Source organism: Pocillopora damicornis, chromosome 2 (genome assembly GCF_964200805.1).
Source record: "Pocillopora damicornis chromosome 2, jaPocDami1.2, whole genome shotgun sequence".
NCBI lineage: Eukaryota > Metazoa > Cnidaria > Anthozoa > Scleractinia > Pocilloporidae > Pocillopora > Pocillopora damicornis.
Genome location: NC_142671.1, coordinates 12493831 through 12513974, shown reverse-complemented (window position 1 = coordinate 12513974; position 20144 = coordinate 12493831). Strand labels below are relative to the sequence as shown.

At 37.9% G+C, this 20144-nt stretch overlaps 2 protein-coding genes across 2 annotated transcripts; one reads left to right on the top strand and one right to left on the bottom strand.

The window, feature by feature from the left end:
- Positions 1-667: 667 nt before the first annotated feature.
- Positions 668-2888, bottom strand: LOC113677706 (histamine H2 receptor). The gene has a single exon (XM_027194546.2). The coding sequence runs from the start codon at positions 2455-2457 to the stop codon at positions 1483-1485; it is 975 nt and encodes a 324-aa protein (XP_027050347.2). The 5' UTR covers positions 2458-2888; the 3' UTR covers positions 668-1482.
- Positions 2889-10214: 7326 nt separating this feature from the next.
- Positions 10215-18514, top strand: LOC149049943 (uncharacterized). Its single transcript, XM_089196614.1, has 5 exons — positions 10215-10280; positions 11505-11558; positions 12920-13006; positions 13367-15423; positions 16619-18514. Exons 3-5 carry the CDS (start codon positions 12925-12927, stop codon positions 18071-18073), a joined length of 3594 nt encoding a protein of 1197 aa, XP_089052740.1. The 5' UTR covers positions 10215-10280; positions 11505-11558; positions 12920-12924; the 3' UTR covers positions 18074-18514.
- Positions 18515-20144: the final 1630 nt, after the last annotated feature.

Sequence of the window (20144 nt, the reverse complement as noted above, 5' to 3'; positions counted from 1 at the left end):
ATACAAATATGGGTTTCACTAGGGCAATTATTTTCATTCGCCGAAAATCTTACCATGACCACAGAATTATTAGGATTTAAGCATTTCTAGGGATCAGCACTTAACTAATATCGGCCAAAGGGTCCGAAAAGTATTACTTTTCAGCCTACGGATAAACATAAGGTCTTCGAGAGTTGTTCACTCAGCATCGCGGCAAGCCTTGCAGAGAACAACTAAGCTTTCATAGGTATTAACGCCGTTTTAATTTAGGCTAGAGGCTTTGCAGATTATTATCTTTTTGCACACGGATAAAAACAGACTCCACGCGAGTAATTCATCGCGGCACATTTTGCAGAGCTCAAAGCAGTATTATGAGCTCAGCTTTCATGGTTATTAATGCCTTGGTCCGGCGAGAGACTCGTGACGAACATAAGTAGAGATCAGGGTTCATCTGTTCTCTTTCAATCAAAAAAATTTTCCAAAAAAAATTGAATACGGGAATCGAAACCTGGTACTGCTTTTGGTGACATGAAAGGTGTTGGGGAACGAATGTAGCCCTGTTCATGTGAAGACCTAAACTAGTTTCGTTTCCAAGAGGCCTTCAAAAATTAAATTGTCAATGGAGATTTACATTTACAACACACCTTGAGTTTCATTATTCAAAATGACCACATATTTGATCAAGTGATCTTCTTATTTGATAGGGTTACTCACCCCACCTTTTATTATTGAAAAATGATGAACTTATCGAAATAATTTTCAGAAAAAAATTATTGTTAATTGAGAGTTTCTCTTATTAATCACATTGATGTGCCCGCTTTCGATAGCACAGCAGGTAGAAGAAAGTTCGCAAGATTCGAATAGACCACTATGAATAATATTATCGTTAGGTTTATACTCGTTCGTTCACTGAGAACCAAATCCCTTTTTTTCAGTCAGTAGTAATCAGTATTGGGGGAGAACCCCGATAAATTCTGAAAATAATTTAAAGAAGGCGCATTGCTTTAAGGGCAAAATGAACTTTTTTGTCCTTCCTGTTATTTTCTAAAATCCTAACCATAATATAACTCAAGCCCAGTCATCCTGATACGTTAGTCATGTGATCTTGGAGCTGCTGGAGTCAAATGCACCGGACCTGGGGGGAGGGAAAGGGGGTTGTAGCCCCCCAGCCCTTGTTGGGGGAACTTTTCTAAGTGCACCACTCAATTAATTTTAACAAACACCTCGCCGCCTCTAATTAGCTTAGAAAAATATTTCAATGAGAAGATGTGATATGTTTTTTTGCAGGAAGTTCTATGCTAATTGATAACTGATCCGGGCATCCAGCCTCGATTTATCGAAATGTAAGGAATTTAAATGAACAAACTTGAGTCTCTAAGTTAACCGTTTTAAAAAATACATTAAAAAGTTGTATTTTTCCTTAAAAATGCTGAACTTCAAAATTGTTTTTTAAAAGTGACATTTTAGGCACGACAAGAATCTAGTAACGTCGGACATAAAAACTCATTTGCAATCCAGTGAAAACTGGGATAAATCTTCCATTGAATGTATTTTTCCTTGTTCTAAATTCCTTTGTTGGACATTCATTTTAGTTCGCATTCCTCCTTCTGAGGAGACACCACGCCCGTTTAACACCGTGTTTGTGGGAGAACGCGTCCGAAAGAAGTTGCAAATGGCCTTCTTGAAATCCGGTTTGAGAAAAGTGTACACGAGTGGATTCAACAGTGAACATGTCGCCACTGTAAACAAAGACGAAACGGAGAGGGCTTCCGGAATGACGTCATCCCTATTAACAATTTTTGCAGTTGTTATGTAGATGATTGGCAGCCAACAGAGAAGGAAAGCTAAAACAAATATGGCAAACACTTTTGCCGCCTTAGCGTCCGAAGATAATCGTCTTCCTTCGTGATTGTGCACTCTGAAGGATTTCAGATGTTCGTTCCTTGTCAGACCCCTTCGAACCTCCATAAACATTCGCACGTATGCCAAAGTCATTAAAGTGTAAGGCACAATGATACCAAAAACCTGTAAACAAATCATGTAAACCTTATGCACTGTGAGGTTGACATCAGTGTTCCAAAACAGAGGCAGTAAAGAGTAAATCAATGAAAGTAACCAGGAAAGTAAAGGAGCCCTTCTTCGTATCTTAGGAGCTCGATACGGGTATTCCAATGGCTTGATCACTGCAACATATCGATCGTATGTGACAGCACATAGGTTTGCAACACCTGAGAGTAAAATTACGCTCACTAAATAACCTGTTACAATCGAAAATGGCTCGATGAGGTAAACAGGCAGTAAAACTCCTCCTATTAATATGTCCGACACTGCAAGTGACACCATCAGCCAATTCGTGGTGGTTCGTAGAGCTTTCTTCGAGATGACCAAGAGGCAAACGCAGGAGTTTGATGTAACGATGAATAAAGAAAAGATGCTCAGAAAAACCATCACAAAAATATTCTGATCGGTAACAGCCATGTTTCAGCCAATTGCTCGAGATCTCTGTCAATGTGTGGTTTCCTTTACACGAAATCGTCTTCGCGTGAGTTATTCAATTCACCTCGGTACTGAAATTGTTATGTTTACTGAACCAAAGGAGTTCTACCGCTTTGTTACCTTTGTTCGTTGAAGGATCACGAGTTGTCGTCATTGATTAAATCTTGTAGTTCGCCTACAAAAATCTTGTTTGGTTGACTAATCCCTTGACGCGAATGGAATAAATTTCTCCTCGTCTTGTGAGTAATCATATTGTCACAATCTAGGAGAGTTTGAGACGACTGAGAACGAAACTCAGAGATCATTAAAAAAAAGCCATTAAGTCCGAAACATCCAGAAAAACCAGTGGGGGTAAAGTTTCACCTTTAAATCGAACGAATAACGAAAATAATCTTTGAAAGCTTTTAACTCCAGTCGCGTCAATTCGTAAACGGATTGGATAGATATTAATCTGTCTTGGAGACATTATGATAATTGCACTTTTTGTCATATCCAAAAGTAATCGAAATAACAACTAAGAATACAGAAAAAGATATTATTTTTGCATCTTAAGCAGGGACCGGAAACAGTTTCATCAACCAGGTCAGTTTTCATACATGAACTTGTTTACTCAATTAACTTTTCATCTTCGAGTAAACAAACTGACTTCAGTTGTCAAAGGGTTCATGAAAAAGTGATAAGAATCGATACCAAGCTAAACAAACGCTTTGGAAATGTACATCATTTCCTTTTTGCGCGTTATTAGTAACGCCAAGCTGATAAGAAAAAAATAGAACAAAATCGAGCATTTAACCTCTTAAACGTAAGTTCAAATCTAGTTCTCATGGCTAGAATTGTCTTTAAGCTATTATTTTAGTAAATCCCAAGAAATCAATGTTTTTCAGTGTCATGTGTTATAATAATTTAAATTGTCTCCATATATGCTGGTGAGGCAATTCCAGTTACTTCTCTCGTCCAGTCTTACTTCATAGTGAAAATGTGATTCTCTGGAAATGCACGGCCTTCATATTTGCTCACAAACCATCACAAAGCATTACTTAGCATTACCAGTCGTTTAAGATAATTGCTCATTCTACGTTAATCGTCTCAATGCTTTGACCTCAAAATACCACTATAAATCTTATTATAAGATAATATTTCAAGAGTTCACTTTCCGGCACATCTATCTCACGATTGTGAGTGAGAGGCACGACTATCAACTGTTACTTTTTTCCGAAACTTAAGCATTATACTGAAATTTGCATTTTTAAGTAAAGACGTTTTTCGTTCCTTTGAGGTCTTTTTCCTCCTGAATGTCTTTAAAATAAATGAAACAATTCTATGTTTTGTACAATAGCTTCAAAATTAACAAAAACGTAAAGGTAGGACTATACCCTACCAACAATAATATAGGCGGTCTTACGTTGTCTGGGTGCATCTTATACTTGTACCCAAATTTGTGGTCTTGAGTCAAGTGAGCGGAAATGGCACTGAAATCATACCGCTTTGGAAAATCACGCAAATTTTATCAGTGTTTTCATTTCTTAAAAATAAATCAAGAGGTGGAGGTATTAAGGTGAAGATCTACTAACATAGAGCCTCCCCGAAAAGAGAAGTGACGTTAGATTTAAAGAAATCATGACAGAAAATCGAGTTGAATCGTTCAAGATTGACTCGAGATGTTGAGGCTGACGAAGACTATAATTTATTTTTAAGGTTGTATGCTCATTAAATAACATGGTAAGGAATATTTATACAGGATAGCCCTTCAGTACATAGATATTGTTATTAAAGGTATCTTTTTTTTAATTAAAAAAATTAGAATGAAAACCGAAAATAAGATAAACATGACTTTGTGACAAAGTCCCACTAACATACGCTAACCTACCTTGACTATATTACAAAAAAAACATTTATCCGAAACTTCCCCACTATTAATTTAGGGTTTAGGGTGGGGGGGGGGGGGTTTAAACAATAACGTCAAGCTTCACTTTCGGGAGAACAACGATGGCCCCTTTGTTCTTCAATACTATGTTGCTCTCTAAAATGGTATTACAATGAAGTAAGAAAAATTATTCATTTCAAAGAGGCGAAATTTGAAGAAGCATAATGTAATAATTGCGGGAACTAGAGAAACCTTAAGATTTAGGAGCTAAATATTAAAATTTCTCCTCAAGTCACATATTATACATGTTGTTCTCTGTTTACAATCTGTCAAACCTCGAGTTGATGCGTCTCATTTCTGCTTAATTAGTTGCTTAGACTCAGTGATAAACGAGCCGTCACTCTATATTAATCGGTATTTTCAGTAGATGTTCACAAAAAGAGACAGTTCAATCGCCCTAATTGAATATGTCGGTGCTGATAATAGCTGTCTCATGTAGAACCAAACTATAATCATGGCAAAAGTATTAGATGGGGGAGGCTAATTAGTCATTAATTTAAGGCGAGATAGACAACTGAAAAGAAGTACGTAGCCATTGATATTGTCTGGAAATTTTGGTGAGAGGTTAAAACTCACTCTGCTTTATGTTAGTTCCGCGTGATTGATACATATATGATTAATTAGGCGCGTGACTGAAAATTTGTTTACTATGTAAAGGAATAGACAGTGTAGTACTTTATTCCTTTGATTTTATTTCCGAAACAAATGAATTCATGGGGCATATCCTAACTTGTTGTGTGTTGCATCGCAAATTCGCTCAGACTGTCAAATAAAACGAAAATAAATACATTACCGGTAAATAGAGAATAACACATAGGTGCGCGTAGATATGGAATTTTCCTTTGAGTGTTCAACTCGATAGCTTGCTCGTAAGCCCGCGAACGAGTTGAGATATCGGTCTACAAGCAACCATGTATTATTTTGTTTATTATATTGACACAATAGCCTTTTACTGACAAGAAAAGCAGACTAGTTATAATGAATGAAACAAAACGATCGACAATTCCCGAACAAAAATCGTAAAGTGCGCTGTCGCTAAGGATCAGTATGAAAAAAAGCGTTGAGTAATTACAAATACAACAATTCAAAGGGTGTAATTGCAATATACAAAATTCTCAGGTATTGACTTTGTCCTTACCCACAGACGAAATTAAATCTCTCAAGTACACAGCCAAATCGGCCTGCGGCAAATCTTCCGGTTGCCGATTTTCATTCTCAACCGCGAGAAATGCCACTACAAAAGCCAATGAATACGTAACTTTCGGTTTTTCTTTTTGCATCTGATTTTGTTCCCCTTCAGGGAAAGTTTAACCTTGCTATCTGTAAGCGATACGGATATTTCTGTGTTTTTTTAGCAGCCATAATCCGAGAGAATTCCGACAAACGACTTTGGATTGAGATAGTGAAGGCTTTGCCGTTCATTCAACAACCTGACTGTGTGGCGCGAAAGGCGAGTGACGTGTCAGCAGCTGATTGGCGATATCAAACACGCGAGAAAAAAATATCGTTTTGTTTTTTCGTGTGCTGTTAAGGCCTTTCTCAGGGCTGGAAATCCTTCTATGACACCGTAGTATATATCGCGAATAAGGATATTTGTTAATATCATTCAGTTGTATTTCGCTTTGGACAGTGACCTTTTTTTCTTTTATAGCTCAAATCCAAAGCCTCATGCAGCTCCCTAGCACTCCTCCTGAGGGTCACTAATCCAAGTAATTTGCTGCTCTCTATATAAATCGTCGTAAGGACTGGGCCGTTACAGTCAAAGGTTTCAACAGGTTTGTCAAACACAAAACTTTAGGGCTCTACAAAGAAGAAAACAGCAGAAAATGCTTTCGGTACCTATCAAAGCTACTGTTCAATGTTGATAGCAAGTAGCTATATAGTGAAGAGGCGTTAAAAGCTCACAATATAGATAACGGATGGGACAAGACAAAAGTTCCTGGGGCAACGACACTGAACTTGACTTTATGGCAGATCAGGCTCAATAAGGCACGAAATTTTAGTCCACTCTCATATGTCGGCGGAGTTACCTATAAAGGACCAGAGCCTTTATCCAGCGGAGTATATGGGATGGATTCCCGAAAAGTATTCGTATCGTAAAATTAAGCTTCATTGTCTTTCTTCTTTTTCTACAACGTTTTAGTCTGTCTTGGAAGCAACATTAAAATAGATAATGATCAAAAAACAACTAAAGCACGAACTATACTATTTCAGAGCAAACTGGTAAGGGGTACAATTTTCAATTTTCCATTGAAATAGACGGCGTTACCAAAAAGGCAGCTCAGATATATATATGTATTTGCAGCTGTAAACCCTCTCTCTAGAAACATTCTACACACTACTTTGGTTGACACCAAGCCAACGTTTATTACATTACAAGATCAAGTTCATTTGATCTCAAGGCACATGTCCAAAATCAAAACTCTCAAACTGGAGCTGCTGTTGACTCCAGCGGTATCTACGCTACAGCCTGGTTAGAGCATGGTTCAACGACTGCGAAATACGGGTACCCTATTGTCGCGAAAACAGACTCTTACAAAAGCACTGCCACCACTATATGGAGGCGCAAACACAGGAATCAGTTGGTGCATGTACAGGCTTCTGCAACAAGATGATAAGGCACCTGTAATAGAGTTTGGTATATCATCACAGTGCAACATGCTAATCACTCCATTGTACGGCTACGTGATCTTTCAGCCCTCACCAAAACTCCTTCAAGGTGGTTTGATCATAGAAGTGATCAAGCGATGTCTCATCATGGTCGAGCAGAATTCCTATTCCGTCTTTTTAAGCATCAGCTACCCTGACCTGAATTTAAATGTCGTCGGGGACATGAAAACATCCCATACGAAGTCAATAGGGAGGAGCTCCATGAACTAGAAAGTGGTGAACTCGAGCTCTAAGTCACTATATCAGTGGAGGTGAAAATGATCCTCCCTGATTCTACGGTGAAAGTACTTGCACCTTCAGCTGGCTATCGACCACGTGTTGAAGTAAAGCGCGTGCTTTCCTCTCCTCGTTCTCCCTCCTTACCTCCCTTAGGAAAATGAACATAATCGCGTTCAAAAATCTTAAGAACGGATTCATTGTTAGAGAAATAACCAGGATATTGTCTAAGGGGACAATAAATGGATTTCTTGGATCTTCATCGTCTTATATCTCTCTCTTTCTGCTCTAGAGAACTAATGTAACTCAGTGGGAATCACCAAATGTTAATCTACACTGAATTAAAGCAATCGTTAGTATTTAGGTGGATGCGGAACATTACGTGAAAAAATAAATGGAGGTATACACCTGTCTCTTTCTAGAATTTTTTCTATTCATTGCAGTTGTAGTTGTCAAACATGGTTTTAAGAATTCATTACGATGGTTTCATATCTTAAAAATTAGTCTCTTGATATGAAAACACTCAAAAGGTTCATGTCAGTCTACATAAAAGTTAAATGGTTTAATGTTAATTGCTACGACATTTGAATTTATGTATTTTACAGCGAAGGAATTTTTTGGAAAGCTGTTGGAAGAAAAAGAAATTGCTATCCAAAATTCACGTAAAACCTGAATCGTTATCTAATTTCACAATTTATTGCAGAAGTCTCTTACGAGACTTTCTGCTTGCATCCCTTGAGGGTGCCAAAGTGTTTGACATACAGGTCAGTAAAAAACATATCCACATTATCCGTCCATCAAACAAGATGACACCTACAAACCTCCCACTCAAGAGATGGTGAATCGACCAAATCAATGCACAAACAATACAGCTCTTCTCTCATCAAGTGAAGTGGGTTACTCTTTTTTTTAATGGGGCGGTGGGGGTGGAGATTTTGTCCAGCATTAATTCATAATTTACCCCTGTCATTTCTCCAATTGACATCCTATACAGCGACTAATAAAAAAAGTCATGAAAGTGAATGTAGCTATAGATTCGTTAGCAGCCAAGTAAAAATCGACTCTCTCGTTAGCCGAAACCCTCGAAAATTGGGAAAAAAAGTGTCTGTTGGTAGAACTGACCGCCTATGAGAATGATTCCGACAAGCGGGCACCAAAGAAAATTAGAGTAATTGCCCGCTTACGGAAGAGTTAATCGGCGGGTGTTATAAGTAAATCTTTTATTGGAGATCCAAAAATAGCAAATTAAACTATTTCTTGATGTCAAATGTTAAAACTCGAAAAATAAAATGAATCGAAGCACAAAATACATCTATCTTATATTAAAAAAAAAAAGTTAAAGCGCGGCCCATACATTCGAATACTGTACATTGAAATTATGCATGGGGTGTTCCCTAATGAGAAGGCGTAAAATAAAGATTTATCAAATTTCACTTTAGAAAGTGCTTACAAGAGACCGTACGCTTATGGAATGTGTAAATACAGAGTTTGGCTTCGAAAAGGGGAATTGAAAAAAAGTGTCTCTATGGAATTATAAGTAGAGTTGTCCACTTACGAGAGTGTCCGTCAGCGGAGAGTTAACTGTAGTTGCCTGGTTAAACAATGTCCGTAAAAGGAGGTCAAGTATTAAAAGAGTGTTATATGCAATAGAAACATGTACACCTTACTAAATAGTTTGACATGTAATACGCTCGGGTATTTTGCGAGTTGCGCTGTAGTTTTAAAAGCCCCGTAGAGGCGACGATGAATACGAACAACGAGACAAATGTTCACTGTCTTGTATTCAGTAGAACCGTCGAATAAGGGATTGATTATTCAACTATCATTTCATTTGTAGTATTTCGGCGTCTAGTTTTCTTAGTACTCTCTGGCTCGCGGCTTTATCAGAGCATCGTATAGATCAAGTACGGCGTGCGCAAAAGAACCAAACTACAAAAGCGAAAATTGCTAAGTGTTCTCTTTAACCAGCAAAAAAATCTGATGCGTTTAAATTTCGTTGATTGAAAAGTCGTGCCTGAAAAACGGGAATGCAAGTAGTATCAGAGTGAAAAGAGAAGGGACTGTAAAAATGTTGTCGCGATGATTAGTCATAGGTAAATTCTCCTGTTAACAATTAGAAGCAGACAGCCAATCTTCACTTGAGAGGCTTTCCTACATTTGAAGTACGATCTTCTGCCGACGTCTTGCAAGTTTGCAGTTATCCTCCTCAAAGACCGAACTATAGAAATGATAACTCGCAAACTAACCCATTTTTGAAAATTGTTTAGGTAATAAGATATTCCAAAGTCAACTTATCTGTTAACAAAGAGCGAAAGTTTGTTTATCTTCCCTGGAAACTCATCTTTCTCTCGTTGTAGTAAAACTAAATAATTGCAGTAAAAATAAATAATGAATCGCCAAATTGCTAAAAATGGTTTTTGGGTAACATGACGCCGTAGTCAATTTTTGAACAAAATTAGTGGGTGATCCGTTTTGGCGGAATTTCCCACATTTCAAAGAAAATATTTTTCGGCTTTCGTCTCTCCAGGGTACTATTGTCATCTTACAAACAGTCCTGTTGTAAGACGTTTCTGACAGCTTGAACTGCTGTCATGCTCTATGATTCCATTGTCCTCAAGCATTTTGGAAAGTGAAAGCAGATTTTCTAATCAGTTGTCGATAAGCCAATCCGAGACGCTCAAGATTTCCCATTACTGGATAGCAAAAATATTTTTCCTGGTAGCTTTCTGTAAACAGAACCCAGCTTCTGTGGAGACCAAAAAGGAGACGGTCACCAGATGGTTCCTTTATGCCACCAGAGGTATGTAGTTAATTTGTCCGTTGAACAGTTAATAGATATCAATGATTAACTTCGGTTTTACTTACTTCCCTAATCCTTTTTACCTAATTTTGATACACATATTATACTTTCACATTATGTTTCAGTTCAGTTTGAACAAGATTACTGCTCCTGAAGTATTCGAAAGAGAAAATAACTCAAAAACTTCATGTAAAGGTGCGTCTGTACGTCCATTCATTGAGCTTGTTTACTGACTTCAGTTCCTTCAGTAGTCGGATATCACATATCGCTTAATTTGATCCTTTTTAATTAGGAAAATCAGCACTGTCTCGATGAAGACAAATTCTCGTTCTTTTATTCATGATTCATTTAATGTAACATCTTCATGAAAAAAAAGTGAGAAAAAGAGAAATATTAAATTATTGGGTTCGAAAAAAAATTAATCCGCTGAAAGATTTCAAATCTTATGCTAAAGTGATTCGTGCAACAGGAACATCAACGTACACCAAGTGATGGACTCCTGCGTACACTAAGAGCAAATTTACTTGTCCAGCGCACTGAGAAAGACTTTTACCTTTCGTTGTTTCGGTGTTTCGTTGCTTTCCCTTCTCTACGATTGCACGGCATCCGCTTTTGCTCATAGCTATTCTCATAACAATACTTCAGTATCCAAGTGATGGGGAAAATGAACAGAATCTTTATTAAAAGCACTGTCTCTTTCTATTTACTCATTTTACTCTTGGTAGGAAAAAAAAAACATCAACAAGCGCAATGTGGTAGCCGCAGTACCTTAACTTTCCAGAAGAAGAGCAGCTTGGCATTCATCAGTTTCATACCCTTTTCTTACATTGTCGTACTACAATAAAAGCCCCATAGCATCACAAGAATTAGTTAAAAACAGAAGAGTTGTAAACCGTAGACTTACAAGAAAAGTCAACGGATAACAACAATTTGCTTTCCCGGTAGTCTCTCAAATTTGACAGGCTCTTCCCAAATTAGATATCATTATTAAGACTCAAAGAGTTGATGATATTTCAAATTTGATCTGTACCCTGAAGATGTGAGAATCGTTTGAAAGAAATTGATTCTTCCACAGCTTCTTTTAATTTTCCCACAATTGAGACAAGACCAAGAAATGAAAGCTTCAACACCAGAATTTGTACCCCATATTTCCTCATAACCCATGAAAGGTGAATTCGTAGAGGCACAAATGAATGCGATTAAAAGAAAATAAAGTCTACTAGTAGCGTCTGTACTAGATTAATTTTCAAGTTCGCTTACGGCATTTTTCCAAGTCTGTCATTCTCCGTTTTTCCATACAAACTAAAAAATATGTGTGGCTAGAATACTTTCTTTAACATATTTTAGGGATCAAACACTACATTTAGCTGAGTTATTTATCATATTTTTATTTTAGCTTTATTTCATTCGAGTAATTAGACATCCCTCGAATATCAAGGAGAACAATATAGGGGTAGACTCCTATTAATAGAGGTCAGTGAAACCTAATTCATAAAACACATAGAGTACACTGATTTAATTCATGCAACCCACCTATTGAAAATGCTTTCAACAAAGACAACTTAGGGTCAACCGACCATCATATGCGCATTGTTACTGGGATACCTGTGGTAGCCCAGTCATAAAATGCCTTTGTTTTTTTGTCTTTTTTTTTTTTTTTTTTTTCCTCCGCCACAAAATGGAAAAATTGCGCAATAGTACCCAGAGGTCATTGGGCCCTCAACACCATGACAACTAACTGTGATCCAATGAGGGTGAAGGTGTTCACATGCTGATCACGTGCTATCTTGATGATGATTGACGTTGTCATGCACGGACAGGTCCGGGTCACATGACGAGCACGAGATTTTTGCTGAGAAAACTCTTTTGTCGGTCGTTTTATATTTCAACGTGTTTGGATCATGATCACCTGAAGCATTATAGCGCAAACGCTCGAAATACTTACAGACGCATACACAAGTCGTATTGTTCGCGGCCAATCCACACTAAAAGATGTTATTGAGGGGTAATTTTGGACCGGATTGAGTCGCGAACTGTGTATCCGTTGTAGTTTCTGGTGATTTCTGCCGTTTTAAGCTTGCTTTACCATCACTGTTATTCACATCATCTATTTATGTTACGTTGGTAAAATCTGTACAGACATCACACAAACCAACTCGCGCACAAAGTTAGAAGACTATATTGAAGGCTTGAAATTATATTACGATCGATTTTCATCAAGAAATGGGCCACGAATTTTCCACAATAGTGCAAATAATCGTGAAGACTGATCGAGGAAAAGCGATTGCGTGACGCTCGGTAAGCTGTGAGATGACATGTTATTATTTACCAGACGTAAAAACTCTTCAGATTCTGTCTGCATTTTGTACCCACTCTGCAGTCTATATTTTGTATCCGATCTGCTGTCTGCATTTTGTACTAATAGGTATCTGTGGCACCAATACAGTTTATCTTTGGTTACATTTATTCGCACAACACACATAATCTACCACAAATACCTGTGTGGGAGATAATTCGACATTTTCGTTCTTTTCCACGTTAATACTCTTCTTTCCTTTTGTAAGAATGTAGACCACAAGTAATCCACCCACCCTACAAAAAATATTTCAGTATACTAATCCGACACCCGTAGTATCACTACACTTGATTCCAAGGATCCAGTACCATCCAGGTATCCCAGTTACCCTGCTCACAGGGTCTAGTTAAGGTTTGTTTTATGCACTGTTTGAAGTGATTATATATTAGGGTATTTCTGCAAAACGAATTACGAAATTGTTACCGTTTACCGTGATTAAATCAAGTTAAGATATGTCTCTTGTATACTTTTGTTTAAGGAAAAATGTCTGTGAAGAGAAAAACTTCAGGATTTTCATTTCTCATTCTGACTGGTCTAGCCTTGTTGCTGATAGATCAGGCGGCTGGTATGTTACTTTAGCCGAGGATAATAATTTTGTTTTGAACACAGATAGTACTTGATACGCCAAATATCTACATTCTTGGTGTAAACAATGCGGTGAATGATTTTTTTTAGCCCACACAATCACACGACCTGGATTCTTTTGTTCGATAAGCAGAATCTTATGTACTTTACAGAATGAATACTAAAAAGTTTGAGCACATCAAATTAAAAGGATTCATGCAATTATTCGTATATCAGTTAAATCAAATTAAAGCGTAAATCAATTTTACTGTAAGAATCGAATAATACGCTGGGTAAATTATTTTCATCTACCCATTTCTTCATGCAATGATTCCCATTTATTTTTTAACACAACTGACAGGAAAGCGTCCTGACAAGATACTAGATTTCGAAAACGCGACTGAGCAAAGCCGCCTCGTCACAGTGCCGAAAAAACAGGGAAAGATTTCTTTCTCGACATCAGTGGCCAAACACGGGACAACATCACTGAAATGGAAATCGAGTGCCAACGGAGAATCTAAATTAAGGTACGAGCTTCCTAAATCCGCTCACATCAACGGAAAGGAACTCAAAGGAGGAGGAGTTAAAATGTGGATCTACAAGGATACTCCTTCTAGTGGAAGTAAGATGGAAGTAAGGCTGGCAGAAAAAAAAAAGAAGAAAAAGGTTACGCGGGTAGGATCTTTTGAAATCAACCTGGGATTTTCAGGCTGGAGAGGAATATGGATGTCATTCGATGAATGCAAACAAAATAAAGACAGCCTCAAGGATTCATTATCGATCACAAGGATGGACTTTGTTGTAAACCATGAAGATACCATTTACATAGATTTACTTGGCTTTGTGGCAAAAATGTCAAAACAATCTCGCGATAAGATTGTTCCAACAATCACCAAATTTGGCTCAAAGTACGATTCCAGTAACTTTTGGCAGCAGACTTATCGCTGGAGTCAGCAGAAACCTTCTGCTCTTCCGACCTCTGTCGATTCTTCAAAGACTACTCACCTTGCTCACATTGAAAGTCGCTTACATAACTGGTATGCTGATGAGACACAAACCACTTATGATTTCATGGGAGAGATGAAGAGACGTTGGAATACCCTTCAGGAGAGCTTCAATGATGCCCATAAAGAATACGATAGACTAACATTTACAGTAAGTAAGCCCGATTCAAGTACTCCTGGCTTCACTAAAATTGTGATCACCGCTCCTCCACTATTTTGTCGTAACTGTAAAATGGGGACGAGGACATATTCAGCAACTGATCCAACCAGAAAGTTCAGCTTTCCTATTATGCGTATTATGTTGCCTCTAGCTCTCGAGTATTACCTTAAGTCCCGTTCCAACGAGATAACTAAGACAGTAAATAAAGAGACGTCCAAACTGTGTTCTGGAGATGCTGCCAAGGTGCAACGATCCGTCCAAAAGATTTGCGGAAAATGGACAAAGAGACAGGATGAGTTCCGAAACTACCTCAGCACTTTAGCATGTACCAAAAACAACGTCCGTAAAGCACTGCAGTTTATTAACAAAGCACGCCTTCAGAGAATCCTCAATCTACTTGACTATATTGAAGATCAAGGATGGGCAGATGGAAGTGGAATGGGCTCCCTTGATCATGAAATGAATCGAGATGGTGCTGGATACATGCACACTCTTTTTCTTCTAAAGAACTCTTTACACCAGGACCCAAGAAATAAAACCAGATTGGTGAATATGATAAACACTGCCAAATGGTACAATGATTTTGGAGAAGTTTATCAATCAAAATTCGAGTTCAAAGGAACGACGGCCGACAGAATGATCACAATATTGCTATTTCGACTGATGATTGTCTTGGCGATGCCTGCTACCACAGATAAGGAAAAAAAGGAAAGGCAGAGGGATATGGATGCTTTGAAAAAGTGGATGGATAATGCCCTGAGTATCAACAAAGCATTCGGAGGAGTCATCAAACCTGATTATACTGGTTTTCATCACAAAGCGTTCTATGCATCTGCCTACGTTCCACATGCTTTGCACACAGCAGCACAAGTGCAATATCTGTTAGAAGGAACAAACTTTGCTTTATCAGATGCATCTAAACGAAATTTACTTGAGGCTCTCAAAACAATGAGGCTTATATCCGTGAAGTACTCTACCCCAAGCAGTGTTGGAGGACGTTTTCCAGACTTTTCAAAGGAGGCTCTGATAAATATCCTCCCGGCATACGCGTACATCAGTGTCTCCTATTCATCCCAGTTAGTGGCATCGACTCCACCGAAAGGGATAACTATTCCAAACACCAAAAACGCAGGCATGTTTCTACGTTTGTATGAATTATCGGACAAAAATGTGAAAAAGTATTTGGAAGATGGAAAGGTTTACAGGGGTAAATCGTACATGAACAGTCTTGGATGCCTGAAAATAATGAATGAGGTAAGTTAATCAAGTTGATTGGGAAAAGTGAACAGCTTGATTTTCTGATACAAATACTCGCACAAAAAAGCGTGGTTAAAAAATAGGATGGTTTTTAGATAAAAGTTGTTCATCCTCTATTTTGTCTAACATTGGTGTATCAATAGATTATTGACAACAATAAAAAAAAAGTAGTCAGAAAAAAAATTTGGAGAACGAATATCGCAAAACCATAGGAAATCGAAGAAAAATAATGATTAACAATTGGATAATTTGATTCGAGATTTTCAATTGCTTAGTCTCAATGGTTAATGAGCTGCTAATATATGACTAATCACACAGACTTAATAATGGTAATTGAACTGAGTGGAGTGCAATTTGGGCTGAAATCATACGCGTGATTCCAAAATTGAACGAGCGCGCAGCGCGAGTTCGATTTGAAATCACAAGTATGATTTCAGACCAAAATTGCACAACACGAGGTTCAATTACCACTTTATTACATCCGTTTTGAAATCGCCCAAATACAGGACTTGGTCAGTTCAAATATTTTATTAATACAATACTGAGCTGGTTTGAAATTAAATTCATCCATTTTTTGGGAGGAAAAAAATAAGAGTTTTGGAAACAAAAGTTGCAAAATTTGCCATATGATACTCCATGTCTTTCATCTTCCTGCAATATGATCGGTTACTTTAAACAAGCCTTGAAGTCTGATTGGTTGTTTTGTTTTTAGTGTAGCCTCCTCACTGGCTAGGGAAAAGATGCGATTTAAAGCAAAAAAATGGTGCAATTTGTGAATAAATCGCACCAATTAGAGCCAATCAGATTACAGGGACCATAAGTGATTTCAAAATGGGTGTAATAAATTCGTGAAACACCATTACTGTCGATCCACTGGGATAAAGTTTACGGTTAATTCATGGGCAATTTGATTGGACGTTATATTTTTTTGTATATAATTTAGGGCTAATAAGGGCCAACATATATCAAACTGTACTCTTGAAAAGAGTTTAAAAGGGGCCAGGATATCTATTTGCATTAAGCGAGAATACATATTGATTTAATAATATAGTGAAAGTTACGAGTTAACTTACCGCCGTATTCTTTAAGGTCCCACACTTGCGAAAGATGAATCTGTTACCTTTTCATGTTGCATCGTTAATTCAAAAGATCTCTCAAATGAAGCTATTGACAGATATTTTTTCCATTACAGCTCAAGTCGAAAGCCTCAACCTATGAACCCTCTCCTGAAGGTCACTGGTCCAAGAACTTTGCTGCTCTCTCAATACATCGTCGTAAGGACTGGGCCGTTACAGTCAAAGGTTTCAACAGGTTTGTCTGGGACTTTGAGGGCTCCACAAAGAAGAAAACACCAGAAAATGCCTTTGGTACCTATCAAAGCCATGGTTCAATGTTGATAGCAAATAGTGAAGAGGCGCTAAAAGCTCACGATATAGATAACGGATGGGACTGGACAAAGGTTCCTGGAGCAACGACGATGACTTTGACGTTATCGCAAATAAGGCTCAAAAAGGCACGAAATTTTAGTCCACTTTCCTATGCTGGCGGAGTTACCTATAAAGGACCACAGCCTTTATCCAGCGGAGTATTTGGAATGGACTTTCATCAACCAGAATATCAATTTTTTGAAGAGGATCATCCGCATCCTAAAGTTAAGCTTCACTTTAAGAAATCTGTCTTCTTTTTCCAAAATGTTTTAGTCTGCCTTGGAAGTAATATTAAAATAGATAATGGCGGAACAGCAACTAAGGCGCGAACGACACTGTTTCAAGACAAACTAGTTAGAGGTGCATCTAAATTTTCCATCAAAATGGACGGCGTGACCAAAGACAGCTCAGATCTATTCGAAGCTGTAAACCCCCTTTCTAAAAACAAGAAAGATGGCTATACTACTTTAGTCGACACCAAAGGCAACAGTTATTACATTCCAAGATCGAGTGCATCTGATCTCAAGGTACATGTCCAGATTCAAAGTTCGCAAACTGTAGCTGCTGTCTGCTCCAGCGGTATTTATGCAACAGCCTGGCTAGAGCACAATTCCACGAATGCCAAGTACGAGTACGCTATATTTGTAAAAACAGACTCTTACAGAAGCACTGCCACCGCTAACTGGGATCGCCTACACATGAATTCAAATCGGGTGCTGTACTCGGTTCTGCAACAAGACGATAAGGCACACGTGGTACAATTTGGTATATCACCACAACGTAATGCCATCATAACACCATTGTACGGTTACGTAATCTTTGATGCCAAGTCAAAACTCCCCAAGGGTGGTTTAATCACAAAAGTGACCAAGCAATGTCGCATCATGGTCGAGCAGAATTCCCGATTTGTCTTTTTAAGCATCAGCTACCCTGACTTGAATTTCAATGTCGACGGGGAGCTGAAAACGTCAGGCGACGTCAATAAGGAGGAACTCTATGAGCTAGAAAGTCGGGAGGTGGAAATTGAGGTCACCTTATCAGTGGATGTGAAAACAACCCTCCCTGGTTCAGCGGTTATCGTACATGGATCTCCTGCCGATTATCAACCGAGGGTTGAGGTAAAGCGTCCGGATTCCTCCCCTCTCCCAGGAAAAGGAAAGATAATTGTCTTTAAAAATCTCAAGAATGGATTCAGCGTTGAAGTGAAATTGGAGAAATAACCTGATATGGTCTAAAAAGACTTTCAAAAGATTGCCTTGGTCACAATTGGTTTGTTTACTTGCTCATATACTCATATATGTCCTTGCTCATTATATTCATGCTATAGAGAATTAATTTAGTTCAATGGCGATCGCCACAGATTGATCCGGATTGAAGTACTTGTAATAAGAATTACGTGGATACATAATCTCACATGATAAATAATAAACGGAGCGGTCTTAAAATTGTTTTGTATTCGTCTCGTTACTGCAGTTGCGTGTTTATAGGAATTGAATTTCATTACAAGAGTTCATCCACGATAGCGTTTTCCCTTGACCCAATTTTGGTGTTTTAGTGTTTAGTCGCAGTCGAATAAATTTTTGTTGCGAGCTATTGTTAATGAGAAAGAGGAAGCAAAACGAAATCAGCCGAAATTGCGTTCTGATGAAAGTGGGAAAACCTTTAAAGAAACAATCCGAAAGGTTTATGCATCTACAAAAGTTCAATTAAGTTTTAAGTGCTCACACATTTCAAATAATACATTTTGCAAGGCAGACAAAAGTTGTTTACGATCTAATATTCAATTTTTAAATATTTCCGTAATTGCGGCAAATGTAACTCCAGCCTTTAAGCTGACGCCATGCATGGACTTCACTTACTTTGTTTTCAAAAAACAATAAACAGTACAATTTTTATTATTTGGGCAAATTATTGCACAGTCATATGCTCCCTACCAATCGGATAAACTGGATTATGCTGTCTCAAGTCATGAAGCTCCATTATGCTGCGAACAACTTCTAAGTCGTACTTCTGCCTCTATCCTATTTCCATGAAATTAACGTATCGCCTAAGAAAGCGATGATCACGATTTTGAAAAAAATGTTCACGAAAACTTAGAGTCAAAGTGCTCTAACCTGCTTTAGGTGACTTCAGTGATAAGAATGAATTATTGCAAGAGGAAAAATTTCCCAACAGGTTTGTAACCTTATCTCAAATACAGTTCACAGTGGTAACTCGCCAACTGACCAACTCTAACGTAAAACATTTTCAGTCAATAGACCATTCCAAAGTCAGTCTTTAAAATAAAAGTTCGTTGAATTTACCTGAAAAATTCAAGCTATCCTCATTTCAACTTTTGCAAAAAAAATTAGAAAGAGTTGTCTGTTTTTTCGGAAAATTAAAATTTCCTCCATATCAAACCAAATTCTCGTTCATTGTCTCCTCATTGCCATTTTACAAACAGACGTGGACAATAATTTTTTTTCTGTATGGAATTATAAGTAGAGCTGTCCACTTACGAGAGTGACCGTAAGCAAAGAGTTGACTGTTATCGCCTGGTTAAACAATATCCGTAAAAGGAGGTCAAATATTAAAAGAGTGTCACACGCAGTAGAAACATATACACCTTATTAGATGGTTTAAGATGTAACACGCGCGAGTATTTTAAGAGTTGCGCAGTAATTTTCAAAGCCCCGTAGGGGTGACGATAAATGCGAACAATGAGACCAATAGTTACTGTCTTGTATTCTGTAGAACCGTCGAACAAAGGTTTCATTATTGTACTATCATTTCTAGTATTATGGCGTCTAGTTTCCTAAATACTTTCGCGGCTTTATCAGAGCATCGTATCGATCAAGTACGGCGTGGACTAAAGAGCTAAACTAAAAGAGCGAAAATTGCTAAGTGTTCTCTTTCACAAAAAAGAAAAATCTGACGCGTTTAAATTTCGTTGATTGAAAAGTCATGCCTGAAAAACGGGAATGCAAATAGTGTTAGAGTGAAAAGAGAAGGGACTGTAAGTAAAAGTTGTCGCGATGATTACTCATAGGTAAGTTCTCCTGCTAACAATCAGAAGCAGACAGCCAATCTTCACTTGAGAGACTTTCCTGCATTTGAAATACGATCATCTGCCGGGGTCTTGCAAGTGTGCACTTATCCTTCTCAAATAAAATTCAAAGACCGAACTACAGAAATGATAACTCACCAACCCAACTCGCTAACCCATTTTTGAAAACTTTTCAGGTAATAAGATATTCAAAGTCAACTTTTCTGTTAACAAAGAGCGAAAGTTTGTTGATATTCCCTGGAAAC

What these genes read in the sequence shown, in the direction of transcription:
- LOC113677706 (XM_027194546.2), bottom strand. Translation starts at nt 2,457, where the DNA reads ATGGCTGTTACCGATCAGAATATTTTTGTGATGGTTTTTCTGAGCATC.
- LOC149049943 (XM_089196614.1), top strand. Translation starts at nt 12,925, where the DNA reads ATGTCTGTGAAGAGAAAAACTTCAGGATTTTCATTTCTCATTCTGACT. An exon ending in GCTGATAGATCAGGCGGCTG is followed by an intron (nt 13,007 to 13,366) that starts GTATGTTACTTT and finishes CACAACTGACAG; the next exon opens with GAAAGCGTCCTGACAAGATA. An exon ending in GCCTGAAAATAATGAATGAG is followed by an intron (nt 15,424 to 16,618) that starts GTAAGTTAATCA and finishes TTTCCATTACAG; the next exon opens with CTCAAGTCGAAAGCCTCAAC.